The sequence below is a fragment of the Benincasa hispida genome, chromosome 1 (genome assembly GCF_027475165.1).
Source record: "Benincasa hispida cultivar pf3 chromosome 1, pf3_genome.v1.1, whole genome shotgun sequence".
Lineage (NCBI taxonomy): Eukaryota > Viridiplantae > Streptophyta > Magnoliopsida > Cucurbitales > Cucurbitaceae > Benincasa > Benincasa hispida.
The window spans coordinates 20,158,449-20,176,515 of record NC_143478.1 but is presented as its reverse complement, the minus strand read 5'-3'; the positions used below and the strand labels follow the sequence as shown (position 1 = coordinate 20,176,515).

The window sequence follows — 18,067 nt, the reverse complement described above, 5'->3', positions numbered from 1 at the left end:
AAAAGAGTTTGACACGTTACAAATTATAACTGAACAACTAAATGAGATGTAAAATATAAATGTAGTCTAGAATGCACCTTAGAGACTATGGATGAATTCAAGTGCCAAGGCTCAATGAAGATTTGTGTCGGGGATTGGAGATGGAAAAAAAAAAAAAATAAAAATGTGGATTTTGGGAAGAGAGAGAAAGATTTGAGGAAGAGAAGAAAAAAAGTATAAAAATAGAAATGCCATGTAATTATAAATAAATATATATATTAAAGTTTTAAATGGGTTGGATCATTTAAAATTTAGCACCTCAATATGACATATCATTTATGGTCAAATTAACCAAGGAATCATTTTTAAATATTTTTCAAATTTAGGGGACTAAAATGTTATTTTTAAAACTTTAAAAACAAAATATTGAAATAAACATCAAACTCAAATCTCAAAAACACTAAAGATGGATTTTGTCAAAGACAGATATATATACTATAACAATAAGGATGGTTGTTTTAAATGGCAAAATACGTGAAATATTTTTAAATATAATAAAATATTACTGCTATTACTGTTTACCATTGAATAGTTAACTTTAAATATTCAAAGAGTAAATTAAATATTTTGAAAATTTAGAGATTGGAGTGGAACGATGTTAAAAGTTATAAGGGACAAGAATACATATTTTTTGAAAAGACAGGTGTTAGAATTTAGAAAAATTAGTACTATGTGGAAAGCACTTAGATTATTATTATTGGCCTAAGTTTTTTTTTTCTTTTTCTATTTTTTTTAAAAAAAAGGGAAAGTATTCCAAAAGCATTTTATAAAAGAAGGAATCATCACCAAGTACAATCATCAATATTCGAACTTACCTTATATAAGGGTAATTAAGAATGTCTAAGTTTTTTTTCTTTAAAAATAAAAAGAGGGTTTAAGAATGTTGAAGTTATGAAAATGGTATATCAAATCATATATATCATTCTCATACGACATTCATATTGGATATATAGTTGATATATCGACACTTATAATCAGATGTATTAATGCTAACTTTCTTTTAGTAATAAAACAAATTATGTATACAAATGGTATATTAGCATTCATGTTAGGTATACAATATAGACATTTAGGTTATAAAAGACATACATTTTATCTAAATTTATAAAAAAATAACTCAATTAAATAAAAGAAACTGAATACAAGGAATATCAAAACTCGTCTAAACTATATCATTCATATATTAACACCCATAATTAGGTATGTCAGTAGTATGTGTATATCGAATCATGTATCTATGGTATTTCAAATCAGAAATATCAATGGTATAACTAGTCAAGTATATCATTTACACATAAAATACATCATTGTTTTGTCTTCATGTTCATTAAATTTATATTGAATTTTTGTCTTCTTTTGTATGAGTTGAACCTCTAAATTTTACTACTTTAAAAAAAAAAAAAAAAAAAATTTGAAAAATGATGCTACAAACAATCTTTGATTTTTATTTATTTTTTTACTTTGAAGTTTGTCTTCTAATGCTTAAATTTTTAATTTCATGTCTAATAAGTTTTTGACAAATTCAAAATTTTTAAAAATTTATTGATCAATAAGATATAAATTTGAACGTTTAGGGTTATTTTAGGTCTACTGTAACCCTAAACATTCAACTTCGTGTTTACTAGATCAATAAATTTTTAACATTAAAGAAGTTCAAGGACTAAATTTTTAGTTATGAAAATTTAAATACCAAATATTTATAATTTAATATTTTTATTATTACTTTCCCAATTCCCACGAGCTTCTACAAGGTTTTTCAAAAATCAATATATGCCAAAAAAATAATAATAAAAAAAAACATTGATAACATAATTTAAAGGGTGGCCAATGAAAATTCTAAAAAAGGAAAAGAAAAAAAAAAGGAAAAAGAAGATGACCAATGAAGTTTTTTGGACAATATAAAACAAGTATAGTTACAGAATGCAAATCAACTAAAAGAAAAAACGACAAGAAGGTGGAGGCTTTGATAATCCTGTAAGAACAAGAAGATCCTCAAATCCAATCCACTCTGCTTCCACTTCGCCTCCTCTGCAGGCGCTCGGCCATTCTAATTTCTCCATTATTCACAAATCCCTTCAAAACCCTCTTTCTCAATTCCATTCTTCACAAATCCCTATCTCTAGTTTGCTTCTAAAAATGGAGGTGGTATTGATGCAGAGACAGTGGGTTCAGTATATTAAAGGCTTAATTGGTGAGGTAAAACTTCAAATCTGAAGTGGGTTTTGCTTTCTTTTGTCCTGATCTGTTTCTTTCCTCTCTGATGATACATGTTTTCTTTTTGTGATGATTGTGAATCTTATCTTTGTTTCTGTTTTTGTGGGTTTTGGTTTCCGTGGATCTATTTGTTTTTTGTTTTTATGAGAGAAGGGTTCTCTAGATAGTCAGTATTTGCAGCTTTTGCAACTTCAAGATGAGAGTAATCCAACTTTTGTTTCTGAAGTGGTGACTCTTTTCTTTGAAGATACTGAGGAGCTTCTCAATAAACTGAGAATCGCTATGTAAGGACTCATGCTCTCTGTCTCAACTCATCAATACCAATTTCATCAATCATCCATTAGTTACAGATCCTTTCTGATGATGGCATGTTTTTCTTGTACAAAATCGTTTTATATTTCTCTGTGTTTTTGCTTTGTCTTTGTTAGATCACAGCCATCTGTGGACTTCAAAAAGATTGATGATCATGTACACCAGCTGAAGGGCAGCAGTTCCAGGTACAAATTTTCAAGTCACTCTCTATGGATGGATATGCGAGAGGGAGAGAGAGAGGGCTTTGAGAACTTTAGGTTCTAAGCCTTGAGATGTGACAGAAACAAGTTATGTCAGTTTGTTCTTCACTCTATTACACAGTGTTCAAACTTATCATACTGTTTTGAAAAACTTTTGGGACTGCTTATCTGAGGATAATGCTAAGGGGTATACATTGATCTATAGGTTAGAAGTTCAAATCTCTCCCCCCCATGATGTCAAAATTGAATAAACTTTTGAGGCTGAGGTGCTCAACTGATGATGTAAATCAATCATTAGAATTTTGAAATTGGAGCAATAAAGGGATGGGAGGGTGGAAGAGGAGAGATTTTTAACAATGTAAATCAATGGTCAGGATATTCATGATGCGTCTCAAATCTAAAAGTGGAGAAAATGCTTCCCTTGTGTTGTTTCGATTTTTGTTTTGACTCCTTTGTTGGAAATGCAGCATAGGTGCACTTAGAGTGAAAAATGCATGCATTGACTTCCGGAGTGCCTGCGAGCAACAGAGTCCTGACTGGTGAGTTTTTTTTTTAGTTGATTGATCTTTCAAAAGTTCTCTTCTCAACCAATAGTCAGCCCTAAGAAAGAACCAAGTAGTAAGTGACATGAATCAAGTGTTTAGTAAGTAAACTATTGTCTTCAGGTGTTCAAGATGCCTGCAACAAGTAGAGCAAGAATTCTATGGTGTGAAGGAGAAGCTCAGTTATCTATATGCAGTGAGTAGAGTTGTTTGTCTGCTAGTTATGGGTTTCTCTTCTTGTCATATCATATTTACACTGTTCAGTATCTATGACAAAAACGGATAAATTGATTTGAAACATTGTTTACTGCAGCTGGAAAAACGAATTTTGAATGCTGGTGGATCAATTCCTGAGGACTTGGGTTTCTAAACTGACAGAATCCATGGAAACCAAGGTTTTTCCATTTGTTCCTGTGGAGTCTCCTCCGTCTTGTTCTCTAGGTTCTTAAATAGATTGTTACTTGTGCTTGTACAAATTCAAAACCTTTGCCCTTTTCACTCAGAACGTCAGTGTTTTCTACAGCTGATTTCAATAGAGAACCGTTGTGGTTTGATTATGATATATTTCTGCTTCAACTTTTAGCTTGAATCACCATCAAATCTAATTCTTGAACTCTTCTCTTGAAATGTATTTGTTGGATACATTTTTGAGATTTCCTCATGGGTTCAAACATTAGTTTGGTTCATGTTCATATATCCATCTATTGAATATTGGTTTGATTTATGGAGTCTATCTTCAAATGAAATGAGTGATGAGTTTGTGATGATGCTGTAATTTAGATTCTGAGATATTGGAAGCCTAAGAAAAAGTTTGACCCATTGAGTTCGAAGTAACTTTCATCAGTGAATCTATTCGTTGATTTGAAAGAAACAGCTGTTATTACTGCTTCATTCTGCACTAGTTTGGATGATTGGTATCTTGAATGACAAATCTCTGAAGGATGTGTTTAGCAGCCTTAGCTGATTGAAATTTCAAATTTTCCCGGCATAGTTGACTATTGTAGCTGGACAATGTTAATGCTATCATTGATCTTTCTGAGTGTAGATAGGGAGCCAATTTAACTTATAAACATCTAACCTGATGAGGCACTCTCTATCTCCCTCGGTGTAAACTTATTATTCTATATCTGATGTAGGATCCTATTGTATCTGGTATAGAAGACAAAATTGCAACATGGACATTTATGCCAAAAGATATAATACCACTAGCAGAAGCACACAAAATTTTCTTGTCAAATCCCATAGTCTTTAGCAACTTATCCTAGATTGCAAACTGCTTTCGTAAACTAAAGATTGAATCAACTGACAACTGAGTATGAACTTGAGATCTTTCTTATGACAACTCTGGATTTTAACCGGATATAGGCTTTTGCAGTTGAATTCTGAATTTTGGACTCTCAAGGTTCTATCTATTCTTGCGACTGAAGCCATAAAGAGATATCTTAGGCTAATTATATTGAACTCTAATATGGAAAAAGACAGATAATGAAATGTTGTGCGTCAGATAAGTTCTAGTTCTCATTTTCTCCAGGCGATGGTATAATTCTATCAACAGAATTTTATTCCAACTTCCGTATAAGTTAGTGAACTTGGGAAGACATGTTCCCCTGCCACAATTGTGAAACATATAATCATCGATAGTCTGAGGAAGAAGTTCGTTGTTGGGAAGAAACAAATTATGGACTAAACCCTTCATAAGAATTCCAAAGATTCCAAGTCAATAAAAACATAGATACAAGAAATTGAACCGGTATAATATAGTGTACAATTTTATACTTCATTAAAGCTATGAGAGAAATTAACCATACAAAAATTAACTAGGACAGGTGGGAATTGAAGTGAGGCAATTTCTTACCACTTGCTTATAACAGACGTCTTATTGCTTAAAGCGAAAGAGTCTTGACATCAAACCATTGGTAAAGAGACGCTCCGGTGTCCTCTTTTTCTTCCGGAGAGTTTCTAATACGTTTTCAAACGAGCTGACAGATCGTTGGGTGCCAATGGGAACTAATGTGATATTAACTGTCGACTCCAACATAGTCTTTGCACCTAGGGGTCAAGAAAAATATTGAATTCTGCATACGTATTTTAAGGAATAGTGAAGACATTTCCTTTATCCGTATCATCATCCTTGATGTGCCCCTGACTATATAAACTTCCTGCAGTGAGTCAACACTTGCTATATTGTCAGAACTATGTAACATATGCAGCACATCAAAGCCCGGTTTCTGCTAATATGAAAGTCTTAACAAATGTTGCTTGTAATTCAAGTTCACCAGCTTAAGAAACTCTTCTTTTTGTAATAATGTAGGCACATAAGAGATTCCAAGATCTTTGTTCCTTATTTCATAGTGTTTATGTGTTATATGCGAGCCAATAATATAAACAACTTTTCTCCCATTTGCAAAAGCCCCCACAAGAAAGTAAACCTTCTAGACCACAAAGAGAACTAGCTGAAACGTCCAAGAGATAACCTCTCATGGAAAGCAACAATTCTTATAGAGATTATCATGGCATTTTGTACTCTAGCTTTTTGAGTATCTGCAACACATGTTTTAGATAAGATAATGGCAAGACTATCCAAATCCACAAACCTGAATAAGGGAACTTGCGTTTTTGTTTGATGTTATAAGATTTGCTAAATTAGTCAATGGTCCATTGGTTAAGCACTGAGATCTTGGATCCCGGTTCCAATGTTGTCAATATGGATTCCCAAATTTCCATGGCTAGAGGTTGTCTCATTTTAGGAAGCTGAAAGTTCTGAGGAGCTTCATGTTTTACTGGGTGTTCTACTGTGTAACTAGAAACATAATCGAGATGGGTGCCAATCAATTTAAAGGCCAAAGAGGATGAATAAAATTACATAATCTAAAGTGCTATGTTGGTTCACACTTCAGATTCAAGTTATATTTAATTGGTTTCATTTTGTAATATGTGGATTGGATAATTCTCTGAAATGTACAGATAAAGATAGATTTAATATGGAATCTCTGAGAGACTAAACAGGTAATTCAGTACCTTCTTGGGCTCCTGGGAAAATTACGAGCAAGATCATAGAGAGTGTCAGAGTCGAAATATCCACCACACCCATTTGGAATGGATTTAGAATACTTACAGTCTCCAATAATAGGCAAAATTAATCTGATTAGTTTACTGCAAATATGTCTCCAAGAACTACGGGTATGTCATCTCGACCCATCATATGCAGTAGGTCATAGTTAACGTATATCGTTGCAGCATTTGCCCATCCTGTTGCACTGGCTATTAGTGCATGCAAAAAAGTAGAGGCAATATATATCGTCTGGAGAAAGTAAAGTGTGAAGGTCAGTCATGGGCCACTTTTGAGAAAGTAAAGCAATGGTACGTTAAATATGCCCTGGGCTAAAATTCTCATTAGCATACAATCAAAATAATGAAGGTTGTTGATTAAAGAGGTAGAACCTTAAAGTAGGTAAGGCTACTCCTTTCAACTAAGAAACTCCCAAAGAGCTCCCTCTCTTAACTTTTTTCCTCACTTGTAATACAAAAGTTATTCAGATCAACAAATTGAGTCTCTTAGTTGCTAACATTTCAAATATCTCACACTTAACAAGTGCCACAAGGATAAGTTATGATGTAGGATTCATTCCAAATACTGAATGGCAGCCAAGCCTTTTATAATGGCATCAAGCTGGAATCTTAGAATGACTGTCAAACAATACAGTAGAATCTAAAAGGGGAAAGGCAAAAGAAAAACTTCACCTTAATGTCAATATCTTCCACAGGTACTTTGAAAAGAAATAACAAAGCTAGAAAAACTACAGCGCTCATATCCATGTCATTCACAACAGGTTTCCCCAGTTCCATAATTTTGAAATCTGCTATGTACATAACTTGCTTGTAAGATGGGAATTGTGTAGTAAAATTGAATCTTCCTGTGTTTATAGGACTATTAATAATATGTAATCAACAGGAAAAACATATTGTTATCCAAGCTTTCATTGAATGTAGCAATCAATCACGAGGTAGTTGAAACTTTTAGAAAGAGTTTGACTGTGATGTCGAAATGTAAAGCAGATGAGACTCACATCTAAGAAGCCTATGTAAAATTCTCTGTCAAGAGGAAGTGATGTTCTGATCGGTCTTTGCTCTTGTAACAACCAAGATGTGCACTCTCTCTAGACCCATTACCTCTGCGGTATAACCATCCTGATGGATAACATTTTGTGAATCTGCACATTTATATTATAGAGGCATGAAGAGGATGAGAGAAGCAAAACAAAAGGCACTTAAAAAATAAGTGGGAAAAATTTTACCTGACATTTCCCTTGTCCATTATTCACAATGCAAAAGGGATCTCGAAGTCTTGTTTGAACATGGCCACTGTGCACCCCACCTTTTTTTAGACCAAATTTTGGAATTCGATGTCCATAAAAAAATGGATTTGACCCATCAGATATACCATAAGGTTTATTTGAAGTAACTACAGTTATATTCATGTACTCCATCATAGCAAAATCATTGTGATCATCATCGTTATGTGAGTTAACCATGATAGACGTTGCCATACCAGATGCGAAGGAATCCCACCTGAAATAGTTCTGCAAAAACTTCAGTTCTTTTGTGATCTTTTATCTCCATTCACATTAAAATCAAGTAATAATAACTAACAGCGTTTTGATCTTTTTCTAAAAATAAAGAAATAATCTAAAATTCCATTCAGGGAATTAGAGAGAGTAGTGAATTTAAGAAATTACTGTATACAATTGCTTGCCAAAGCCGAGAATCACGAGCTATTTTCAAGGATTGGAACACACATATTGTGCCATAAATGTATCATTATCCTGCTCAAATACTTCGCAGAAATTCTTACTTAGGGGAATGGTGCATGTAGCATCCAGTGGAACAATCGTGAGTGGAATTCCAGAATGAACCACCTACAGCTAACATATCAATCCTATGATATTTACATTCAGGTGTGACTATGTTAAGTTGGAAAGTCCAGCAGACTGCAGTACCTGACATACTGCAAAAGAATCTCCGAAGATATTGAACTCTGCATAAGGATTACTAGTGTTATCTGTGAATATGTTACCCGAATCACCACAATGTCAAGGAGTGGAAGATCAGCCGGAATTTTCTGGACAGCAGCCAGTTGGGTTCTCTGATCTTATACAGCCACTAATTACATAAATATGTTCAACATTCTTCTTTAGGTTTCGATTACTCATGAGGAAAATAGCAAAATTTGTGTGTGATCCTATAACTCTATAAGGAATTCATTAATGGGGCCTTAAGATATTTTGTCTATCATCACCTGCTGAGCAGTTGATTGTTGCAAAGTATTATATTTCCTACTTCCCTAAGTTCATAGCAAAAAGTTTGAGCTCAGCTATAACAGCATTTGCATATCTTTTCTTTGAAGATACCGTGGAGCTTCTCAATAAACTGAGAATTGCTATGTAAGGACTCACGCTCTCTGTCTCAACTCATCAATACCAACTTCATCATCCATTAGTACAGATCCTTTCTGATGGCATGTTTTTCTTGGACAAATTGTTTTATATTTGTCTTTGTTTTTGCTTTGTCTTTGTTAGATCACAGCCATCTGTGGACTTTAAAAAGATTGATGATCATGTACACACACTGAAGGGTAGTAGTTCCAGCCTCCAGATACAAATTTTCATCTTTATATATGAATGGATATGGGAGGAGAGAGAGGCCTTTGAGAGCTTTAGGTTTTAAGCCTTAAGATGGGATAGAAACAACTTATTTAAGTTTGCCCTTCCCTCTATTACACAGAGTTCAAACTTAACACACTGTGTTTTGAAAAACTTTTGGGACTGCTTACCTGAGGATATGATTAAGGGATATACCATTCGTGTATAGGTCAAAGGTTGAAATCTCTCCACCTCCAGATGATGTTGAACTTGAATAAACTCTCGAGGATGAGGTGCTCGACTGATGTGAACTAATCATTTGAATTTTGAAATGGGAGCAAACAAGGGAAGGGAGGGTGGGAGGGGAGAGGATTTTAACCATGTTAATCAACGGTCAGGATATTTATGATCCATCTCAAAATCTAAAAGTCATGGAGAGAACGCTGACCTTGTGTTGTTTTGATTGTTGTTTTGACTCCTCTGTGAGCAATGCAGCATAGGTGCACTAAGAGTGAAAAATGCCTGCCTTAACTTCTGGAGAGCCTGCGAGCAACAGAGTCCTGACTGGTGAGTTTTTTTGTTCATTATTTGATTAATCTTTTAAAATTTCTCTTCTCAATCAGCAGTCAGCTTTGAGAAAGAACTAAGTAGTAAGTGACATGAGCCAAGTGTTTAGTAAGTAAACTATTGTTTTCAGGTATTCACGATTCCTGCAACAAGTAAAGCAAGAATTTTAGGGTGTGAAGGAGAAACTCAGTTATTATATGCAGTGAGTAGAGCTATATATCTGCTACTTAAGGGTTTTTCTTCTTGTCATCTCATATTTACTCTCTTCGATGTTTGTGACAAAAATGGATAAATTGACTTGAAACATTGTTTATTATAGCTGGAAAAACGGATTTTGAATGCTGGTGGATCCATTCCTGTCGACTTGGGCTTCTAAACTGACAGAATCCATGGAAACCAAGATTTTCCATTCGTTCTTGTGGAGTCTCCTTTCACTTGTTCTCTAGGTTCGTAAATTGACTGTTACTTGTGCTTGTACAAATTCAAAACCTTTTCCCTTTTCACTCAGAATGTCATTGTTTTCTACAGCTGATTTCGACTTTCGATTCTTCGTGTCTGTTTAAGCCTAACTGTTTGTATTGCATGGAGTCCTAGAAGATTTTCTGGGTGCTTTCAAAGAAGCAAATACTCTCTTATATATCTTTGTTCCCTTCGTATTCTGCTAATCAAATCATGCCTGATAACATTGTGGGTTTAATTTGAACTTATCTTGGATTTTCACTCTATTTGGAACAAGCAAATGCAACCAATGGACAGAGTAGGCAGTGCAATGGATTAAGAACAACATGAAGCTTAGATGATGAGATAAATTGATACAGGGATAGTTCCAATCTATTGTTTGTTGCTTTCTACGTACCATGAAATGGTCACTTTTCTAATACAAATGCCCCTATAGTTTTCATCTTTGTTGAATATCAGTTCACACATGAACCATGACAATAATTACAGGTGCAGTTGTGCAGTATATACCACATTCTTTTCTGGTCGTTAAAGCTTTTGATCACCGCAGATTGTTTCTTATCACTTAGCCGGTTTGCAAATAGATCAAAGTAGGCTGTTTGGTTCAAATTCTGCAGTATTTGGATTAATTTCCCACCCTTCTCATAGATGATTGTTTGGCCATCTTGAGATTCAACACCATCTGCCAAGATTTTTACAGGCTTGAATTGAAAAACTGGTTTGACAAGATCTTCAGCCAGAACTACAGCGCCAAGAATTTCACCCAAGAAAGTTTCCTACAACCGAACAATAAGCTGTTATTACAGCAAATAAACGTCGACTTTCATAAGAATTCCGAAGGTTCTGAGCCAATAGAAACCTAGATACAAGAATTTGAACCGGTATATTATAATGTGTACAGTTTTATACTTCACTAAAGCCATGAGTTATTAAGAATAGGTGAGAATTCAAGTTAGGCAATTTCTTACCACATGCTTATAACAGATGTCTGATTGCTTCAAGCTGAAGAGTCTTGACAACAAACGATTAGCAAAGAGTAGCTCGGGCGTCCTCTTTTTTTTGCGGAGAATTTCTAATACATTTTCAAATGAGCTGACATATCGCTGGATGCCGAGGGGAACTAACTTGATATTAACTGTCGACTCGAACACAATCTTTGCTCCTAATGGATCAAGAAAAAAATTGAATTCTGCATATATATTTGAAGGAACAGTGAAGACATTTCCTTTATCCATATCATCATCCTTGATGTGTCCCCCAACTATATAAACTTCCTGCAGTGAGTCAGCACTTCAGAAGTATGTAATATATGTAGCATATCCAAGAGCCTGCTTTCTACCAATATGAAAGTCCAACAAATGTTGCATGTAATTCAAGTTCATTAGCTTATAAACTCTTCTTTTTGCGATAATGTATGTACATTAGAGATTCCGAGGTTTTTGTTCTCTATTTTATGTTGTATTAGAGCCATCAATATAAACAACTTTCCTTTGATTTGCAGGAGGACCACAAGAAGTAAACCTTCCAGGCCACAAAGAGAACTAGCTGAAACATTCATGAGTTAAATAGCAAACTATTTTAACCTCTCAAGGAAAACAACAATTCTCATAGAGATTATCATGCACGTTGTTCTCTAGCTTTTTGAGTATCTGTAGCACGTGTTTTAGATAAGATACTGGCAAGACTACCCAAATCCACAAACCTGTATAAGGGAACTTGCGTTTTTGTTTGATGTTATAAGCTTTGCTAAATTAGTCAATGGTCCATTGGTAAGCACTGAAATCTGGGATCCTGGTTCCAATGTTGTCAATATGGATTCCCAAATTTCCATGGCTAGAGGTTGTCTCAGTTCAGGATGCTGAGAGTTGTGAGGAGCTTCATGTCTTACTGGGTGTTCTACTGTGTACCTGGAAACGTGATCGAGATAGGTGCCAATCAATTTAAAGGCCAAAGAGGATGAGTAAGATTATGTAAGCCAAAGCGCCATGTTGGTTCACACTTCAGATTCAGAGTTACAAACAGTTGGTTTCATTATGCAACATGTGGATTGGAGAATTCTCTGATATGTACAGATAAAGTCAGATTCAATATGGAAACTCTAAGAGAGACTAAACAGGTAACTTTGAGTACCTTCTTGGGCTTCTGGGCAAATTACGAGCAAGACCATAGAGAGTGTCAGAGTCTAAATATCCACCACACCCATTTGGAATGGCTTTAGCATACTTACAGTCCCCAACAATAGGCAAAATTGAATCTGATTGGTTTACCGCAAAAAAATCTCCAAGACCTACTGGTATGTCATCTCGACCCATCATATGCAGTAGGTCATAGATAACATCTATTGTTGCAGCATTTGCCCATCCTGTTGGACTAGCTATTATTGCCTGCAAAAAAGTAGAGACGATATAAATTGTCTAGAGAAACTAAAGAGGGAAGGTCAACCATGAGCCACTTTTGAGAAAGTAAAGCAATGGAGCGTTCAAGATGCCCTAGGCTAAAATTCTCTTTATCATACAATCAAAATAATGAAGGTTGTTGATTAAAGAGGTAGAGTCTTATAGGTAGGTAAAGGTACAACTTTCAACCAAGAAACTCCTAAAAGAACTCTCTCTCTCTCAACTTTTTTCCCCACTCGGAATATAAAAGGATAAATTTGAGTCATGAATGGCAGCCATGCCTCAAAATTTTATAATGGCATAATTGGAATCTTAGAATGGCTGTCAAACAATGCAGTAGTATCTAAAAGGTGAAAGGAGAAAGGCAGAAGAAAACCTCTACCTTAATGTCAATAACTTCCACAGGTACTTTCAAAAGATAGAACAATGCTAGAAAATCTCCAACACTCATATCCATATCAATCACAACAGGTTTCCCTCGTTTAATGTTTTTTAAATCTGGTATGTACATAACTTGCTCGTAATATGGGAATTGTGTGGTAAAATTGAACCTTCCTGTGTTTATAGGACTGTTAATAACCTGTAATCAGCAGGAAAAACATATTGTTATCTAAGCTTCCATTGAATGTTAAGCTTTCATTGAATGTAGCAATCAATCATGAGGTAATTGAAACTTTTAAAAAGAGTGTGACTGTGATGTCAAACCGTAAAACAGATGAGAGACTCACATCTAAGAAGCCTATGTAAAATTCTCTGTCAAGAGGACTGGTGATGTTCCGGTTGGGCTTTGCTCTTGTAGCAACCAAAACTTGCACTCCCTCTGGACCCATTACCTCTGCTGTATAACCATCCTGATGGATAGCATTTGGTAAAGGTGTACATTTACATTGTAGAAGGTTGAAGAGGATGAGAGAAGAAAAACAAAAGACACTTAAGAAGTATTAGGGAAAAAATTTACCTGACATTTGCCTTCTCCATTATCCACAATGCAAAAGGGGTCTCGAAGACCTGTTTGAACATGGCCACTGTGCACCCCACCTTTTTCAAGACTAAATTTTGGAATTTGACGTCCATAAAAGAATGGATTTGATCCATCAGATATACCATATGGTTTATTTGAAGTTACTACAGTTATATTCATGTACTGCATGATAGCAAAATCATTTTGACCATCATCATTATGCGAGTTAAGCATGATAGATGTTGCCACACCAGATGCGAAAGAATCCCACATGAAATAATTCTGCAAAAACTTCAGCTCTTTTGTGATCTTTTATTTATCTCCCTTCACATCAAAATCAAGCAATAATAACTAACAGCATTTGATCTTTTTTAAAAATGAAAAATCCTAAAATTCCATATAGGGCATTGGAGAGAGAAGTGCATTTCAGAAATTACTGTATAGAATTGCTTGCCAAGTCGAAAATCACGAGCTATTTTTAATGATTGGAATGCATATTGTGCCTCAACTGTATCATGATTCTGCTCAAATGCTTCAAAAAAATTCTTAGTTACGGGAATGGTGTTTGTAGCATCCAGTGGAACAATGGTGAGTGGAATTCCAGAATGAATCACCTGCAGCCAACATATCAATCCTATGGTAATTCACATTCAGGTGGGAGTGTTAAATTGGACAACCCAGCAGACTGCAGCACCTGGTATGCTGCGAAAGGATCTCCGAAGATATTGAATTCTGCATAAGGATTACTAGAGTAATCTGTGAATATGTTACCAGGATCACCACATTGTTGAGGAGTGCAAGATTGGCTGGCATTTTTTGGACAGCAGTCAGTTGGGTTCTCTGATCTTATACCACCACCCATTACATAAATATGCTCAACATTCTTCTTTAGGTGTGGATTACTCATAAGGAAAATAGCAAAATTTGTGTGTGGTCCTATAAGGAATATATTAATGGGGCCTTCGGATATTTTGTCTATCATCACCTGCTGTGCTGTTGATTGTTGCAAAGGATTATACTTCCGGCTTCCCTAAGTTAATAGCAAAAAGTATGAGCTCAACTATAACAGCATTTGCATAACTTGAACAATGAAATCTAAAGGTCAAACCAAAAAGTATGAGCCCAACTATAACAGCATTTGCATATCTTGAACATCGAGAAGATTACTATGAAAGTCAAGCTAAAGATACAAGAAACAGATTTGAATTCAGCTGGCTTTGGTAAAGTATACTTGCTAGGAAAATGTATATTGTGAAAGTACATGTCATCAGTGCCATATCAAGAACAACAAACACTCTCTGTGAAGGTTGGAATCAAAGATTGATTATAATCACTGTAGGCCCCTAGTATAAATGTTTAACTGTAGGAAGTGGATGTAAGGGATGAAATAGATGAGTAAAACTATGTCTACATGCGAGTCTGTCTCTTATGTGATGTGCATGTGGGTTAGTTGGTGTAAAAAGCATTGGCAGTAGGGGAATAGAAGTATATATCCTAGTGAATGACAACGGGGAGCTATCTTTTGTCTTATTTTTTAGCTTGGTTTTGGAAGAAATGGGAGCTTTGAACACTTCTTTAGCTTGTATCATTCTGATTATGAATTAATAGACTGGATTCTATGACATACCTGAGGGAGGAATGCTTTGCGAAGCCCATAGTTGGTATCAGCATCTAATTGCCCTCTAATACCAACAGGAATGGCTTGTCTATATCTGCATCCACCTGTAGTCGTCAATCCCTGATATCATAAACATTCACTTTTCTCCTGCAACATATGGACTATATATTTTGTGTATGTAATAAGACTTTGCTGAATCTGCCGATTTATTGTTCATAAAAAACTTATATTTAACTGTCATAAGACATGATAGCACAGTTCTTACCAATGAGCCTAGCAGTCATTTATGTCAGTAAACATCAGTAAACAAAGGCAATACCTTGTTCAAATGAAAGAATTGAAATGTATTCTAACAATCTAACCTGCTCAATTATGGGAAGATATCCACCAACGTTAGGTTGAATTGTTCCATCATCGAGTATTCCACCTTCTCCTCCAACTCCAACAGCAATATCGTCGCGGCCCATCATGTAAAGAATGTCATAAATTTGGTTCACTGCATGTCCAGCACTCGTCCAAGCATTTGTGCTAATAGTGACTGCCTGTAGCAATGTAATAGAGATCCTGAAGACAATAATAGCAACCGGCCTACAAACTATATACATGTGTTTCCTATTTCTGAATCATAGCGTTGGTGACAGGTTCCATCAAACTAGAGGTGAAGGTATACTTAATAACGACACAGCTAAAAGATGTTAGGATTTAGTCAATTCAATTTGTTGTAACACTTTCCATGAATCTCTCTTGTGAAGTGTAGTTTAGTTGTTGTAACCTTTCTCCTTAAATCTCTCTTGCAACTACTTAGCCTTGTTATAAATAGGCTCTTTGTATTTCAGAAAATATACAGTGAATCAATAGAATTTCTCAATCTTCATCTTGGTATCAGAGCAGGTTTTTTGGCTCACATTTTTTCTTGTCCTTTCTCAATGGCTGGATCTTCTTCTTCAACCTCACCCTTAACCACTGCAGCCTCCACACCTCAATATCTTCTTTCCAATATATGCAACCTTGTCCCAGTTAGGCTTCATTCCTCCAATTATGTCCAGTGGAAAGTTCGAGTTTCCACCACTCTGAAAGTTCATGCCCTCTTTGGCTATATCGACAAAACCATTCCCCAACCAAGCCAATACCTTCAACCTACCCCTGAAACTCAAACACCCACTGCCTCTTCCTCAACTAACCAACCAATAGAAGTTAATCCTGAATATCCACAGTGGACTTACTGTGACCAAATTATCATCACCCCCACAAACGCTACTCTATCTCCCTTGGCCATTTCCCATGTTACCTCTATTTCCACTGCTCATGACTTATGGGTTTCTCTTGAAAATCGCTATTCCTCAAAATCCCGTACCAACATCTTGGAATTACGATCCTCCCTAAAAACCCACACACGCACAGGTTTTGGACATTCGACTACTACATCATGTAACAACAGTTGTTTCATGAATTTGCTTCAGCAATGACGCGTTGAAGAAATTAAGTGATAATAAAACAATCAAATAACTAGTTGAGGTTATTTTACTTTGTCTAGAAGGACCAGAGGAATTCTGAACTAATGTTAAGGGGTTAAGCATTTGTTCAAACGTACAAAGAAAACCTCACTTCTCAAGCTAGCTTCTACGGTGAAAATGTCCATTTTAATGCAAAGCCTGAGCTTAAGATAATTCTGCAACAGTACACAAGATTGAATTGCTGGTGAAATCCATCCCAAGGACCAGTGTGTGAGAGGTAGATCATTGAATTATTCCACATTGATCTGAAGATTAAAATTAAGTTCGTACAAATGAACATTCCAACACTGGAGTTTGTCTTTCAGCGTGGAAAGCCCCATTTGGTTTAGCTCCATTAACATTAACTTCAATTAAAAGCTTCAAAGCAAAAAGGGTCAATCAATCCTACTGCCACTTTTGTGTAGGTTTGTGCAGGAGGATGGAAGAGCCTTCAAAATCTTGTCTTATAGAATTACTTAATTCGTTTAAAAACAGCAACATTAGGTAACATTTTAAAATGCATACAGATTTAAAACCAGAACAAAATGAAGGATATAATAAACTCCCAATCAGTTAAACTCACAACAACTTGAAACAACGAACTAACAAAGAGATCTAAATGATTACCTCCAACTCAAATTCTGACCGATTAAGCTTCAAGAGGTACAAAAGAGCAAATAAATCATCTGTATCCACATCTGTATCCAAGAGAATTCGTCGTGGCAATGCCTTAACAACCATCAAATTGGCTCCGAAAACCACTGCAATCAACATTAAAACAACCCAGAAATTCCTCCGCAGCAACATGTCCTCTGCTTTCGTCACACCTCAAAAAATCTACAGAAGAAAATACGAATTGTTCGCTCCCTGAAATTACTTGCGAAGTTTGAAGCTACAAAAGAAGGGGGACATTAGAAGAAACCCAAAAACGAAACCAAACCTTTGGTTATGAAGCTACAAAACAACGATCAAAAAGAAAACAAGCGGAAGAAATGAAATGAAAGCGGCGGTGGAGTTGAGTGAATGGCGGTTTCCTTTCTGGGATGCAACTGTAAGAAATCGCTGTGATGAAAGAGAAAGAAACTGAATTTCGGAAAGCATTGGAGAGAGATATTCGCAAAAGAATAAATAAATAAAGCTTAAAATATCATTTTAATTTCAACTAAAAAAATAATTACATATATAATAGTGAAATCTAAAATATTGAAAGATATAGGGCAATATAAAAGAATTTATAGGTATAATAAAATTTATATTTTATTTTGAAGTCTATTAGTATAGACCAAGTTATTTAGTCCCCACTAACAGATTTTGTTATATTTGTAATTTTTTTTAAATGTTGTTATATTCAATTATTATCTCTAAAAAATGTATCCATAGATATATATGATCTTGATTTTATTTTAATCTATTTATTTTTAATAAATCTCAAATTAATCTCATTTTAATTTTGTGCATTGGATTGTATATTCTATTTTGGTTATGTATTTTTAAAGATATTTTTAATTTTAATCTTTATTTTTTCGATTAATCTTAAATTCAGTGTAGTTAGTTTATGGTAGATTTCTCTAAAAAAATTTGTAGTCTCCATTAACATTTTAAAGGAAGTGAAAGGATATTCATATTA

The 18,067-nt window shown here is 35.0% G+C and overlaps 2 protein-coding genes, 1 long non-coding RNA gene and 1 pseudogene across 10 annotated transcripts; 2 read left to right on the top strand and 2 right to left on the bottom strand.

Moving 5' to 3' along the window:
• The first annotated feature begins 1,838 nt into the window (after positions 1-1,838).
• LOC120070278 (histidine-containing phosphotransfer protein 1-like) lies at positions 1,839-3,869 on the top strand. The gene is made up of 6 exons (XM_039022194.2): positions 1,839-2,235; positions 2,407-2,537; positions 2,682-2,750; positions 3,233-3,304; positions 3,431-3,503; positions 3,621-3,869. The coding sequence occupies exons 1-6, from the start codon at positions 2,176-2,178 to the stop codon at positions 3,675-3,677; spliced, it is 462 nt and encodes a 153-aa protein (XP_038878122.1). The 5' UTR covers positions 1,839-2,175; the 3' UTR covers positions 3,678-3,869.
• Positions 3,870-4,848: 979 nt separating this feature from the next.
• NSH3 (inosine-uridine preferring nucleoside hydrolase family protein) lies at positions 4,849-17,551 on the bottom strand. Of its 8 annotated transcripts, none has more exons than XR_005479838.2 (16): positions 17,381-17,551; positions 17,068-17,277; positions 15,310-15,489; positions 14,957-15,067; positions 14,024-14,359; positions 13,767-13,943; positions 13,327-13,611; positions 13,097-13,219; positions 12,751-12,948; positions 12,103-12,356; positions 11,675-11,879; positions 10,941-11,246; positions 10,483-10,748; positions 7,603-7,876; positions 7,375-7,518; positions 4,849-6,556 (listed from the first exon to the last, which is right to left on the bottom strand). XR_005479838.2 is itself a non-coding variant. In XM_039022177.2 (15 exons), the coding sequence occupies exons 2-15, from the start codon at positions 17,245-17,247 to the stop codon at positions 7,474-7,476; spliced, it is 2,940 nt and encodes a 979-aa protein (XP_038878105.1). In that variant the 5' UTR covers positions 17,248-17,277; positions 17,381-17,551; the 3' UTR covers positions 7,018-7,473. The 8 variants fall into 8 exon arrangements, 4 of the variants coding, with proteins under 4 accessions (XP_038878105.1, XP_038878106.1, XP_090168285.1 ...); XR_005479841.2 differs by lacking the exon at positions 4,849-6,556 and adding an exon at positions 9,395-9,489 and having other exon boundaries at positions 7,018-7,518; positions 7,603-7,887; XR_016528564.1 differs by lacking the exon at positions 4,849-6,556 and adding an exon at positions 9,395-9,489 and having other exon boundaries at positions 7,018-7,518.
• Positions 8,006-8,801, bottom strand: LOC150038312 (nucleoside hydrolase 3 pseudogene; annotated as a pseudogene).
• Positions 9,376-11,586, top strand: LOC120070280 (uncharacterized). Its single transcript, XR_005479843.2, has 4 exons — positions 9,376-9,513; positions 9,644-9,715; positions 9,833-9,959; positions 11,474-11,586. It is a non-coding gene; the product is annotated as an uncharacterized LOC120070280 (long non-coding RNA).
• Positions 17,552-18,067: the final 516 nt, after the last annotated feature.